The 13,125-nt window shown below is 60.9% G+C and overlaps 4 protein-coding genes across 4 annotated transcripts; 2 read left to right on the top strand and 2 right to left on the bottom strand.

The window, feature by feature from the left end:
* Nucleotides 1-266: 266 nt before the first annotated feature.
* Nucleotides 267-1,779, top strand: PAN0_016d5349 (DEAD-domain-containing protein; the record flags this gene model as incomplete). The annotated part of the gene is made up of 3 exons (XM_014799290.1): nt 267-274; nt 328-435; nt 561-1,779. 3 exons carry the CDS (start codon nt 267-269, stop codon nt 1,777-1,779), a joined length of 1,335 nt encoding a protein of 444 aa, XP_014654776.1.
* Nucleotides 1,780-2,228: 449 nt separating this feature from the next.
* On the bottom strand, nt 2,229-4,871 carry PAN0_016c5348 (uncharacterized protein; the record flags this gene model as incomplete). Its single annotated transcript, XM_014799289.1, has 8 exons — nt 2,229-2,579; nt 2,650-2,746; nt 2,821-3,340; nt 3,419-3,455; nt 3,547-3,838; nt 3,915-4,144; nt 4,445-4,565; nt 4,642-4,871. 8 exons carry the CDS (start codon nt 4,869-4,871, stop codon nt 2,229-2,231), a joined length of 1,878 nt encoding a protein of 625 aa, XP_014654775.1.
* Nucleotides 4,872-5,562: 691 nt separating this feature from the next.
* Nucleotides 5,563-6,134, bottom strand: PAN0_016c5347 (uncharacterized protein; the record flags this gene model as incomplete). Its single annotated transcript, XM_014799288.1, has 3 exons — nt 5,563-5,626; nt 5,752-5,818; nt 5,957-6,134. 3 exons carry the CDS (start codon nt 6,132-6,134, stop codon nt 5,563-5,565), a joined length of 309 nt encoding a protein of 102 aa, XP_014654774.1.
* Nucleotides 6,135-6,575: 441 nt separating this feature from the next.
* Nucleotides 6,576-12,557, top strand: PAN0_016d5346 (helicase; the record flags this gene model as incomplete). The annotated part of the gene is made up of 2 exons (XM_014799287.1): nt 6,576-6,743; nt 6,810-12,557. The coding sequence occupies 2 exons, from the start codon at nt 6,576-6,578 to the stop codon at nt 12,555-12,557; spliced, it is 5,916 nt and encodes a 1,971-aa protein (XP_014654773.1).
* Nucleotides 12,558-13,125: the final 568 nt, after the last annotated feature.

Raw genomic sequence — 13,125 nt, 5'->3', positions numbered from 1 at the left:
GAGTGAGAGGGGGAGAGCACCGCTCAACGTGTGCTACGCCGTCGAGCCGCGCTGATATCGCCATCGCCTGCCACCCTCCTTTCCCCTTCGCCATCACCTGCTACTTTAGCAACCCCCAACTTCGTTCATATACACAGCACCACCGGTTGAAAGGCAGTCACAGCTCCTTTCAACTTCTTTACCAGCGCTTTCAAAAACAACCCACCCCTCAAGGCGTCGACTTGTTCCAGTCCGACTCCTTGATCTCGTGCCCCTAGTCGCCCAACATGTCTAAGTATGTCTCTATCTTCGACCGTCCTTGCTGCGGCTGCGGCGTCAATTCGGCAGACAGCATAGCATGCGCCGTCTCGCTGCTGCACTTTGGATGCGTAACGACGACGGCCAGGCTAGGCTGCAGGTTGCCCTAGCCAAGAGGCTATCAGCCTGCCGCGACACGTGCACGCCTCTTGATCTGCATGCGACGATGCACATTCGCACTACCGCTGCAATGCCACAGCTCGTATCCGTCTTCTGTGCGTTGGTCACCTCGTACTGACCCCCTCGCTTATCTTCCTTCGCAGGCCCGAGGAGACTCCCGCCGCCGCCGCCCCGGCCGCTGGCAACGACCTCCAGATCGCCGATGGCGAGATCGAGACCAACTGGGAGACCGTCATCGACAACTTCGACAACATGGAGCTCAAGGACGAGCTCCTCCGCGGTGTCTACGCCTACGGTTTCGAGCGCCCCTCGGCCATCCAGGCGCGCGCCATCGTCCCCGTCATCAAGGGCCACGACGTCATCGCCCAGGCCCAGTCCGGTACCGGCAAGACCGCCACCTTCTCCATCGCCATTCTCCAGCGCATCGACCCCAGCATCAAGGCCGTCCAGGCGCTCATCCTCGCCCCCACTCGCGAGCTCGCCCAGCAGATCCAGAAGGTCGTCATCGCCCTCGGCGACTACATGAAGATCGACTGCCACGCCTGCATCGGCGGCACCAACGTCCGCGAGGACATGGCGAAGCTCAACGAGGGCGCACAGGTCGTCGTCGGCACCCCCGGCCGTGTGTACGACATGATCAACCGTCGCGCCTTCAAGACCGACCAGCTCAAGATGTTCTGCCTCGACGAGGCCGACGAGATGCTCTCGCGCGGCTTCAAGGACCAGATGTACGAGGTCTTCCAGCTGCTGCCCCAGGACACCCAGTGCGTCCTCCTCTCCGCCACCATGCCCCAGGAGGTGCTCGAGGTCACCAAAAAGTTCATGCGCGACCCCGTCCGCATCCTCGTCAAGCGCGACGAGCTCACCCTCGAGGGTATCCGCCAGTTCTACGTCGCCGTCGACAAGGAGGAGTGGAAGCTCGACACGCTCTGCGACCTCTACGAGACCGTCACCATCACCCAGGCCGTCATCTTCTGCAACACGCGCAGAAAGGTCGACTGGCTCACCGACAAGCTCACCTCGCGCGAGTTCACCGTCTCGGCCATGCACGGCGACATGGAGCAGGGCCAGCGTGAGGTCATCATGCGCGAGTTCCGCTCCGGCTCCTCGCGTGTCCTCATCACCACCGACCTCCTCGCCCGTGGTATCGACGTCCAGCAGGTGTCGCTCGTCATCAACTACGACCTCCCCTCCAACCGCGAGAACTACATCCACCGCATCGGCCGTGGCGGTCGTTTCGGCCGTAAGGGTGTTGCGATCAACTTTGTCACCGCCGACGACGTCCGCATGCTCCGCGACATTGAGCAGTTCTACTCGACCCAGATCGACGAGATGCCCCTCAACGTCGCCGACCTCATCTAAGCGTCGTGCCATCGCTTGCATGCGCGACGCCGCAAAAGTCCTCACGTCGTCGCGTCGCCCCGCTTCCTGGTGCGTCGACTTGGACACTCCACCGACTTTCGAATGCAGAGGCGCCCCGCACCTGGCGCCCTCGAGTCGGTGTTTCTTCTCTCCTCCCCGTGCTCACCCCCAACCCGGTCTCGCTTTGGTGAGATCGCCTAAGTCCTAGCGCGTCCCTCCACGTCCACCGAGGCGTGGATCTGACCGTAGAACCCTCTCATGCCCTAGGCGCTCTGTCCCTTGCTGTTCTTACCGGCAATGGCAACCTTTTCTCGTCCCCTTCTGCGCGTGTCGCTGCTTGTGTCGCTGCGCGTGTCGCTGCTTGTGTCGCTGCTCGTACGTTTTGAGTGCAAAGTCGTTGAGATTGGCGAGATCACTAACCTACTGGAAAAGCTGGTTGTGCCGGGCTTTTACGAGGTGCGGTTGGCCTCGTCCATGTAGACGAGGACGGGGGCGATGCGATGTTCGTCGCGCAGGGGTGCCGGGTGGAGCTCTGACTCGCACCACGGATTGTCGGCGGCCATCTGGGCGGCGAGCGAGGCGCTGGCATCGTCGGACGCCCAGTGGGGCCATCCCGCCGGATGCAGCGCCACCTCGCTGCCCGTGGGCGTGCGGATCGACGACGTCTGCGCCGGGCTCGACGCACTGTACGCCGGCACGCACGGCCACAGCGGCGCACCGAACGCGGCGTACTCGCGAACGGCGCGCAGCTCGTGCAAGGTAGAAGTGAGCGTGCCGCCCAGCTGCGGCCATCGAGTCAGCTGTTTCGAGTGGCGGGAGCGATGGCGTGTCAGTACAAGCAATAGGAGGAGTGGGAGGGTCGGTGCTTACACTGTGCTCGCCGAGCTCGATCGCAGCCTCGACCGTCTTGGCTTGGTCCGGGCGCGAGTCGTTGTGCAGCGTTTGCTGCTGATGGATCCACGCAAATCTTTTGCCGCAATGCCAAAGTCAGCTTAACCGCACTAGTACTGTACAGTACAAATGCTCGGTGCTCCAACTTACGCCGCCAAGAGATCCGCCAGCGTTGCTGCGTCGAGTGCGTGGTCGCCGAGCCATCCGAATTGCGCCCATGCAAAGTGATACAGCGACAGCGCGGTCGCCGCGAGCGGGCCGGCATTGGCGAGCCATCGCCACAGTCGCCTGTCTGCATTGTGGCGCGCGAGCAGACGCGGAAACACGCCGTATAGCTGCACAGCCAGCTTCGACCGCAGCAGGCCATCCTGTTCGGGCGTCGCCGAGTCGAAGCCCGCACCCAGCAAGAGGGTGCGCTGCTCCAACACGTCCGACAGCTGCTTGAGCGTGGTGAGCAGCGTCCACACCGCTTCGGCGTGCTGCATGTCCGTGAGGCAGCCGGTGGGCAAGGAGAAGAGGCACAGCGTCTGGTACTCGAGCCGAGCCACCTCGACCTGGAACGCCGACGCGAACGAACGCATGTCAAGCTTGCATCGCGAAGCGTCCATGGCGTCCAGACTGAGCACGCTCGAGACCTCGATCTGCAGACTGCCTCCCGTGATCGCGGTCTCTGCATGCCCACGCGAGCAACTCATCAAAGTCAGTCTCGCAATTGTTCTCGATGCCGTTCGAAACGGGAAATACTCACGCAGATGGATCCAGCTATAGGCTCGGTAGAAGATGGTCTGCACCAGGAGCATCAGAAAGACCGCGCATCAGAGGCTTGCTCCTTTTGCCCGCGTGGCTGAACACCGGAATGGCGGCGGCGCATCTTACCATGACATCGCATAGCAGAGCGGAGGCCTCGGCTGCCGCTCTGTTCTGCCAGACTTTCATAAAGCCGGTCAGCACCTTGTCGAGTCGCAAGAGGTCCTCGACGCGACGCTTGACGAGCGCCAGAAGCGTCCAGAGCATGATTGCGGCGACTCGCGTCATGTCGGCGGCAGCAAAGAGCGTGTTTGCTGTCTCTTTGACCGACGCTTCCATACGGCCGGTCGAGGCTTTGATGGCAGCTTGACCAGAAAGCCCCGATCTCATGGCGAGAATCGAGTACAGCTCCTGCATGGGGCTGTTGCGGCAGAGTAAACATCAGCTCGATGTTGCCCTTCAGACCATTTGTTCGCAAAAAGCGGAAAGGCACTTACAGGGAGGCCAGGGCAGCGACATTGTTCGCGCGTTCGTGCATTCGAGGCGTGGTGACGCTGCTCACCGCCAAGCACACGGCAGGGGCGACGGCAGGGAAACAGCTTCCGAGGATCTCCGCAAAGCCCTCGAGAGCTGGCATTGCAGGCGCTTGCTTGTCGCTCGATCGAGGAAGCAAGGCTGCGTTCTTCCTTTTGTCCTTCGTGGTGAGAGCAGGGGTGGTCGACCTTTCCTGTCGCTGATCGTGCGAACATGCGAGGCTCCCTTCGTGCCTGTGTTTGTGTTTCCCAAGAGGAACCGTTGCATCAAGACAAAGAGAGACAATGACCGGCAGAGGCGGTACGGCGCCGCGTCAACATGCGTCCCAAACGGCGTTACTTGAAGTATGGCTTGTGGGACTGGACTAACTTGAGCTCTTGCGCCGTCCAGATCGCGTGTTCGCCAGCTCGACTGTTTGAGGCCTGTGATCCCGCCTTGCAAATTGTCAGCGACGTAACTCACCTCGTTCCGAGCCACGACGTGCTGGGCTCACCTGATGAGCGACCAAGGCGCTGAACTGACTGAGCGGGTCGTGGTTCACCAGCCGAACCACGTCGAGCTCTTCCTGCAGCACGTTGTTGCGGCGTGTGCTGTCCTGCAGTTGATCGTACAGTCTGCAATTCGGCAATCCTGTCAGATTAGCTGGCTCCGTTAAAGGCGCTCGACTACGAAGGCGAAGGACGAACTCACTGTAGCAGATTCTCTCGCGAGACGACGTTGATAGGGAACGCTTCGCATGCTACGCCGCCCTTGATGCAGTTGCTACAGTGAGGCAGGGCATTGTCGCACCTTTGCTTTCGAGCACGACACCGGGTGCAGGCGCGCAGCGATCGTTCTCGTTTGGCAGCGTCGGCCTCGGGCACACGAGGCGGTACGGTAGTCCGTTTGGCTTTTCGACCCTCACGCTTTACCTTGACCATACTCGTAGCTTTCTAATGCACACTTGCCGTTGTGTGCGAGCAATGGTGTGAGACAGTCTCGACCTGTCTATGGACCCCTATGAGCTGCCGATGGAGACTTGAGCGCGGGCAATGACCATCCTCACCTTATATGTCTCATGGTGCATTCTTTGGCCGTCAGGTCCGGCTCGTAATCGCTCCCCTGCCACTTCCCAAACACACCGCCGGTGCCCTTGTCTTGGCAAACGACACTGTCTGCTCCTGCAGTTCCCGCAGCTATACTTGCGATGACAGGTTGTTGAGAGCATTCAACAAACGAGCTGAAGGAGAAAACGCGCAGAAGGGGCCACTCAGGACAGCGTTTCTGGCAGCGCTGGCTGTCGATCTTTGAGAAGTCACAATTCCCGAGCGTGGGAATGCAAGCATGCCATCTTTGTCGGCACCCCTAGTGTCACAGTCGCTCCCACGCGATCCTGTGCATCTCGTGTGCTGCCTCTTTTCAGGCACATCGATATCGGAGCTTCCCAGGGACGCCAGGGTCTCTCGTTCCTGGCCCCAAATGTTTTGCCGCTCTGTTGTGTGCCGCGAGTCTATTGCTGCCACAGGCCGCACGCATACTTGAATCGACGACTTGGATTTGAGGTGCACCTGGGAAGAGCGATGCTTGCGTCTAAGTGATCGCACGTCTATGTCTGCCTGAGCGATGGCGCGCTCAGATGTCAAAGTCGTAGGCCAGGATGCCGTCGACGTTGGGCAGCAGGACCGTCTTGGAGAAGCTGTAGATTGCGTTGCGATCCGAAATGGAACACAGCCGAGCGAGAGCGATGTCAGCATGCATGCACACGAGGGGGCGAAGCGAGTCGGAACGGGGCCGACGGGAGGCTGGTGCCTGAATACGTACTTTCGGTGCTCGTCGTCGTCGCGGTACGCCTCGTAGTCCTCGCGCGTTGCAAAGACGCTGTAGAGACCTGCGGAATGGAGGTTCCGTCGGGCCGAGAAGCAGGAACAGAAAGGGAATCAGGAACAGAAACAAGAGGCCACGGCGGACCGGTCAGTACTTTGCTCGTTTGCTACTTTGGGCCACATCCAAGCAAGTCCACACTCACCCCAGTTGTATCCCTCGTTGCGGCCGGGATAGGCAGGCGGCCCCCACTTGATCTCGGTGGCCTTGGAAGCGGCGATGGGAAGATCCTTGAGCGTCTCGCACTTCTGCTTGAGCTCGTCGAAGCCGTTGGAGAGCACGGCCGACTTGACCTTGACGAGGACGATGTGAATGACGGGCATGTTTGCAGTGGAAGAAGGCTTCGGACGAGATCCAAGGTGACTTGCAGAGGGTGTGGGAAGATGGCTCTCTAGCAAGCATGGCCCGGGCACTCGAAGCAGCCTCTTCATGCTTCGCTGCCCCGCAGACTCCACATTTTTCCCACCGACGAGCGTATTTCGTGATTTTTGCGACCCGATTTTCGAGCAGGGATTTCGCGGTCGCGCGACCCTTTTTTCGAAAATGCCGGCTTCATGCTTGGATGCGCGAAGAATCTGACGCAGCTTCTTGCAAAAGTGGAAAAAGTGCGGTTCAGGAGCAGCACAACTCTGTCGCGAGACACAACGCGGCGGCTCAGCCGACGCAGCCCGCCGTCGACGGATCACTCTGCAGCAGCAGAGTGGCCGAAAGTTAGACGCCAGATGCAAAGCACACCCTTCCTGCCGCTTCAGCCAGCCCTTCGGATGTTCCCCAAGCAACATCCGCTCTTCCCATCTGCATCCGATCCTTTTCCTCCGACAACCTTCTCGACCCTTTCACGAGATCACACTTCCGAGCGCCTTCACTTTTCTCTCTGCGGACCATCACATTTGCACGGCACGGCAGCGGATCGGCTCTCTCATTCACCATCGGTCCGTGCTTCCGCGCTCCCACCAACTTAGAGTTTCGCATCGCTCCCACCGTCATCTGCTCTTCAGCTTGACGCGGCTCAGCTGCAAGCGCAAGGTTCCGTCGGATCAGCAGATCAGCTTCGGGCACAAATCCATGATCCAACCGTAGCCCGACCCAGCACACACCGAGCCTCAGTCCGAGCCCACCACAACAAGGTTGGATTCCCACCGTCGCTCGCCGACTCGGCTTCGTCTCGCAGAGTGCGCGGTGTGGCGCAGCACACGTTCGTTGGCGCAGACCATTTCGCAGAGGCAGAGGAGCTGCTCCTGCGTGCATCCGGCGCAGCTGCATCGGCATCCCGGCAAAACGGCCCCACCTTCATGTCAACTGGCGGCACTCACTCTCATCATGCAGAAACATCCGCCAGCAATGTGAGCGGCTCCCACCAGAGCGGCGCAGAGAATGGCCACGACGCTCCAGCTGCAGCCACCAACGGCGACGCGTCGCAGGCCGAGACTTCACAGCAAGGATCCACCTCGGGCGAAAGATCCGTTTCTCCTCGAAATGAGGCAACGCCAGCCGCACCAGTCAAGAGGAAGCGCCTCGCTGCAGAATTAGCCTTCTCCAGTCCGGGACCCGCGTTTCAGCTGCAAAAGGATGCCGACGCCGACGAGCAGCAGACCAGCAGCGACACTCCCGGTCGGGCACGCCGACCCCGTCGCAGCACTACGCTCAACGGCGCAGGCACGACGAGCAGTCTCACGAGCAATCGAAGGGCGTCTCAATCGCGTCCCCAGCAAGTCTCCGCATCGTTGCGGGACGAGGAACTCTTTGATGCGAAACCTAGACTAACGCCGACAGTCTCACCCAAACCTTACGCCAACGAAGCCGACCTTGACGCGCCAAATGAGACGACTCGGGTCGGCACGGACGCAGGCCCCATCGCCTCGACCAGCTCGAATCGGTCGGATCGATCCAGATCGAGGAGCAGATCGGCCTTCCAGCAAGACGAATCGGAGACGCACTCGTTCTCCGATCAGGGCCAAGCCGAGTCGCCTGCCAAGCCTTCTCTTCCACTTCGTACAAGGCCACAGATCACCCCAATTGGTGCACACGATGCTGCAACACCGCTGCCGCAGATCCTAGAGCGCCGTAGACACGAGAAGGTCGCCGTCGCCCAGTCGGATCTCGAAGAGGTGCACGATCGCCATGACATGCTCGTACGCGAGCTCTTCCACCTGACCAAGTTTGTCACCATGGTCGGCTACGACCCAGACGAAGCGCGCAACGACCAGAGCGACGTCTTCACCACTTTCAAGCATGCCCACGATCTTCGCTTCAGCCTCGACGATGCCGGCTCGGGCGCCGAAGCTTCCGGTTCAGGCCGTGTCACTCGTCGCCGCGTCAATGCCAGGCTCGAGAGCCTCTCGCTGAAACGCCCGCCTCCTCCCACCAGTCCAGCCACGCGCACGACTCCTGCAAAGAACGGCAGCAAGCGCCGCTCCAGCGACAGGTTCCCCGGTCGCGCTTCGTCCAGCACCGCTGAGCCCGAGGCCCGCGGCAGCACGGCAGATGCATCCGACGGCGCAACCAGCGACGATGAGAGCCAGAATGAAGATCACGTCTCGGACGTGAGCGACAGCCAAGCAGCAGCCAGGAGGGCAGGGAAGCAAAGGGGCACCAGAGGTCGGTCCAAAGGAAAGCAAAAGCAATCGCGGACGACGGCATCCTCACGCAAAAGGCAATCTTCTTTTGCAGACGACTCTTTCGACACGCCTGCGAAGCGCAGCAGCGGTGCTCGCAAGAGCAAAGCGCTCGACGAGCTCGATGCCTTCATCCTCCGACATCAGCCTCGACCGCTTCCCGAACACGCTCCTCCATTGCACATCCTGGCTCCACATCAAGTTCCAGCTCCCAAACGCTTTGGCGGCGACATCGATGCTCTTTGGACTTCCTTCGATCTGTTGCGCGATGGCGAGGGCGGCCGCGATCCGGCCGAGGTTGAGGCCGAAGATCTTCAGACATATCTCCACAGGGATCAGAGGTGGCGTGCGGGTCTACCCATCCATCCCGAGTCCGGCGGAATCGCACGTCACGTCCCCGCCAAGGCGGCACGCACGACCAAGTCGCATCACGACCACCTGCTCGATGCTGTGGCTGCTAGCTACCAGCCCATGCGGCAGCACGCCAAGTCTAGGCAGCAGAACGCGCGCAGAGTGGCTCGCATGGTGGCCCAGCACTGGGAGCGTCAGCTCGGCTCGTCCGAGCGCGAGAAGAAGGCCGAGGAGAAGCGCATCCGCGCGCTGGCAAAGTGGACACTGCGTGAAGTGCTCAAGCAGTGGCGCTTGGCCGTCAACGTGGTCAGGGCGCGCAAGGCGGCAGCCGAAAAGGCCGAGAAGGAGAAGCTCGACAAGGAGCAGCTCAACGCCATCCTCGAACAGAGCACAGCCATGCTCAAGAAGCAACACCAAGTCATGACCACCAACCCAGACGGCTTCTCGGACAGCGACATGGATGGCAACAGTGATCGCACTAGCTACGGCAGCGACGAGTCCGCCGAGCCGGCCGAGTCTGAGGATGAAGCAAGCGACGCAGATCCTGACGCTGATGTCGACGAAGGTGTCGATGCTCGTGATGGCTCGGAATCTGCTGCAGTCGAGGCACCGTCAGCTGCAATCGCAGAGGTTGACGCCATCGACGACGCCGTGTCTGCAATGGGCGCGAGCACTCCAGCTGCTACCGAGACGCAGCCTAGTCCTATCCATGCTCCTAAATCGAGCCGTCCGCAGAGATCATCAAGGCGCGCCAGAGGTGCAGCGATGCCGACCGCGGCACAACAAGCGCGGGCCGCCGAGCTGGAAGCCGATGACGTCGAGTTTGCCGTCGCCGGTGCAGACGACGCGGAGGAAGAGGATGCTGAGCTCGAACGCCAGATGTGGGAGGAAGACGAAGAAGACGACAGCGAAGATGCCGGCCTCGCAGCGGACGCCAATATACCCATCGAGGAGCTGCTCAAGAGATACGGATACGGAGCTAGCCCCGAAGAGGCGGAAAGCGAGGACAAGGACAGCCAAGCTGATGCCGGCGCCAGCACAGCCAACCAATCTGATCAAGAGCCCGACGAACAGATGCCGGATGTTGAACATGTCAAGGGCGAAGAGGCCACGGAGGACGACAAGGACACAGAAGCATCGGATGAAGAAACAGCCTTGAAGGTGGATCGTTCGGCGTCGCTGGCGCTGCTCCGTCAGGCCGACGAATCGGCCGACGAGCTCAGTGATGCGGAATCCGTTGCCACGGGCGAACGTCGAGGCAGCCGTCGTTCGATGACACGCGCCTCGTCCATCGTCTCTTCCGACCGGGCCGTGACTCGTTCGCGCCAGCCTTTCCTGCTCCGCGGCCAGCTGCGTCCGTACCAGCAGATCGGTTTCGAGTGGCTCGCCAGCTTGTACGCCAACGGCGTCAATGGCATCCTCGCCGACGAGATGGGCCTGGGCAAGACCATCCAGACCATCTCGCTGCTTGCTCACCTCGCGTGTGACAAGGGCGTCTGGGGTCCGCACCTCGTCGTGGCTCCGACCAGTGTGATGCTCAACTGGGAGGTCGAGTTCAAAAAGTTCCTGCCCGGGTTCAAGATCCTCTCGTACTACGGCAATCAGAAGGAGCGCAAGGAGAAGCGAATCGGCTGGAATACCGAGAACAGCTTCAACGTGTGCATCACCAGCTACCAACTCGTCCTGGCCGACCAGCACATCTTCCGCCGCAAGCCGTGGGTGTATCTGGTACTCGACGAGGCGCACCACATCAAGAACTTTCGGTCGCAACGCTGGCAGACGCTGCTCGGCTTCAACTCGCAGCGACGCCTGCTGCTGACGGGAACACCGCTGCAGAACAACCTCATGGATCTGTGGTCGCTCATGTACTTTCTCATGCCGCACGGAGTGAGCGAGCTGCCGGGCGGCGGAGCCTTTGCCAACATGAAGGACTTTCAAGATTGGTTCTCCAACCCGCTCGACAAGGCGATCGAGGGCGGCAACAGCATGAGCGACGAGACACGCGCCATGGTGCAGAAGCTGCATGCGGTGCTGCGGCCGTACCTGCTGCGGCGACTCAAGAGCGAGGTGGAAAAGGAGCTGCCGAGCAAGTACGAACACGTCATCACGTGCCGGCTGTCGAAGCGCCAGCGATTTCTGTACAATGACTTTATGTCACGCGCAAAGACGCGCGAGAGCCTGGCGAGCGGCAACTACCTCAGCATCATCAACTGTCTCATGCAGCTCCGAAAGGTATGCAACCACCCGGACCTGTTCGAGGTGCGACCGATCGTGACGAGCTTCGCCATGCCGCGCTCGGTCGTGGCCGACTACGAGATCAAGGAGCTGCTCGTGCGGCGCGAGCTGCTGCGCGAGGATGTATGGGACAAGGTCGACCTGGATGCGACCAATTTTCGGTTTACCGACCGCGAGGAGCATCTGACGGCGATCGAGTCGCGCGACCTGCGCCGGCTGAATGCGGCCAAGAAGCTGCCGTACTTCCGCGACACCGTGGGCGAGATGCCGGAGCTCGAGACGTGGACGATCGACGGGTTTGCCAAGTCGCGCGAGCAGCGCCGGCTCGTGGGCGAGATGGAGAGGTGGAAGCACGTGGCGTACATCAACCAGTATCGCTGCACCAAGCGGCAGGTGTATGGCGCTGCGCTGATCCGCATGCTTCGCGAAGCGGGCCGACCGGCGCGCCTGGAGCCTGCCGAGCAGCACGAGGGCGATCGTCGAGGCTATCTGGACAGGTGCGACACCCTGCTGCGCATGGTGCAGTCGCGTTCGACGCGGCGCGAGAACATGCAGCCAGTGATCGACCGCTTTGCCTTTGTGACGCCTCGCGCCGTCGCGGTCGACATGCCTCGTTGGGCGTTGGCAGGCTTCGAACCGTACCAGCAGCCCGAGATGGTCAAGCCCGAGTTCGACACGGTGCATCCCGTGGCGGTGAAGCTGCACATTGCCTTCCCGGATGCGTCGCTGCTGCAGTACGACTGCGGTAAGCTTCAGCAGCTTGACCTGCTCATGCGTCGGTTGAAGGACGGAGGACATCGCATCCTGATCTTTACGCAGATGACGCGCGTGCTCGACATTCTCGAGTCGTTTCTCAACTACCACGGCTACCGCTACCTGCGTCTGGATGGAGCGACCAAGGTGGAGCAGCGGCAGGCGTTGACGGAAAAGTTCAACCGCGATCTTCGCATCTCGGCCTTTATCCTTTCGACGCGCAGTGGCGGGTTGGGTATCAATCTGACGGGTGCCGATACGGTATTGTTCTACGACCTGGATTGGAATGCGGCGATCGAGGCGCAGTGTATGGATCGAGCGCACCGCATCGGCCAGACGCGCGATGTGCACATCTACCGGTTTGTGACGGAGCATACGATCGAGGAGAACATGCTGCGCAAGGCGAATCAGAAGCGGCTGCTCGACAGCGTTGTGATTCAGCAGGGCGAGTTCAACACCGAGACGCTGGCCAAGCGCATCGACTGGCGCGACATGCTCGACGACGGCGGCAGGCTCGGCGATGTCGAGGTCAAGATCGACGAGGCCGGCGAGACGGGTCGCGAGGTGGAGCGGGCGTTTCTGGACGCAGAGGACGAAGAGGACCGACAGGCCGCATTGGCTGCAAGGCAGGAGATGGTCGACGAAGACGAGTTTGACGAGCCGCAGGCGCAGGTGCAGCCTGATGCAGAGGCCGAGCCGGTCGTGCAGCCAGAGGAGGACGAGGAGGAGGGTGGCACGGTCGACGACTACATGCTCGGCTTTGTCGAGCGCGAGTGGGACTTTTTCGCGTGACCTGCCGTGCACACTTGTAAAAGAAACAGCATCGCACGCGAATGCACGATCGAGCTTTCACTCTGTGCTCATCCAGTGCGTTGGGTGAAACGATGTGGCAGACGTTGATCAAGCTGTGCCACAGTGTTGCGTGAAAGGAGGGTATTCGGCGTTGTGACTGCGTACCGAGCACACGCTGAAAGTGGCGATGAGCGATGGAGAGCGTGAGGTTGGTGAGAAGCGCAGATTGACCTTGGGGCCGAGCACTTGTTGCATCCAAGTGGGAGTTGTCGTGTAGCTTTGTATCGCACTCTCTCGCAATCTGAGTCGGGCTTTGATGGCAGAGCGTGCGCATGGCAATCGGGCAATCTTTGCTGACACCCACAAAGTGTTTCACTCGCAAAGGGACGTACGTGGCTGGGGAGTTGGGCAGTTTACGGCTGTTGAGTAGGAGGGTTGGGGGTCCCATGCCAACCGCAGCGGTGGCTGCTTTCTCGAGCGCTTTTCTTGCCACATGCTCCTTTTGCACCGGAAACGGCTCCGCAAGTTCCTACCAAGGCCGTTACAGTCATCCAGCGTTCCATCGAGC

This window comes from Moesziomyces antarcticus (genome assembly GCF_000747765.1).
Source record: "Moesziomyces antarcticus DNA, scaffold: scaffold_v10016, strain JCM 10317, whole genome shotgun sequence".
Classification (NCBI taxonomy): Eukaryota; Fungi; Basidiomycota; class Ustilaginomycetes; order Ustilaginales; family Ustilaginaceae; genus Moesziomyces; species Moesziomyces antarcticus.
The sequence above is the reverse complement of the archived record's forward strand: the minus strand, read 5'-3'. Positions and strand labels throughout refer to the sequence as shown.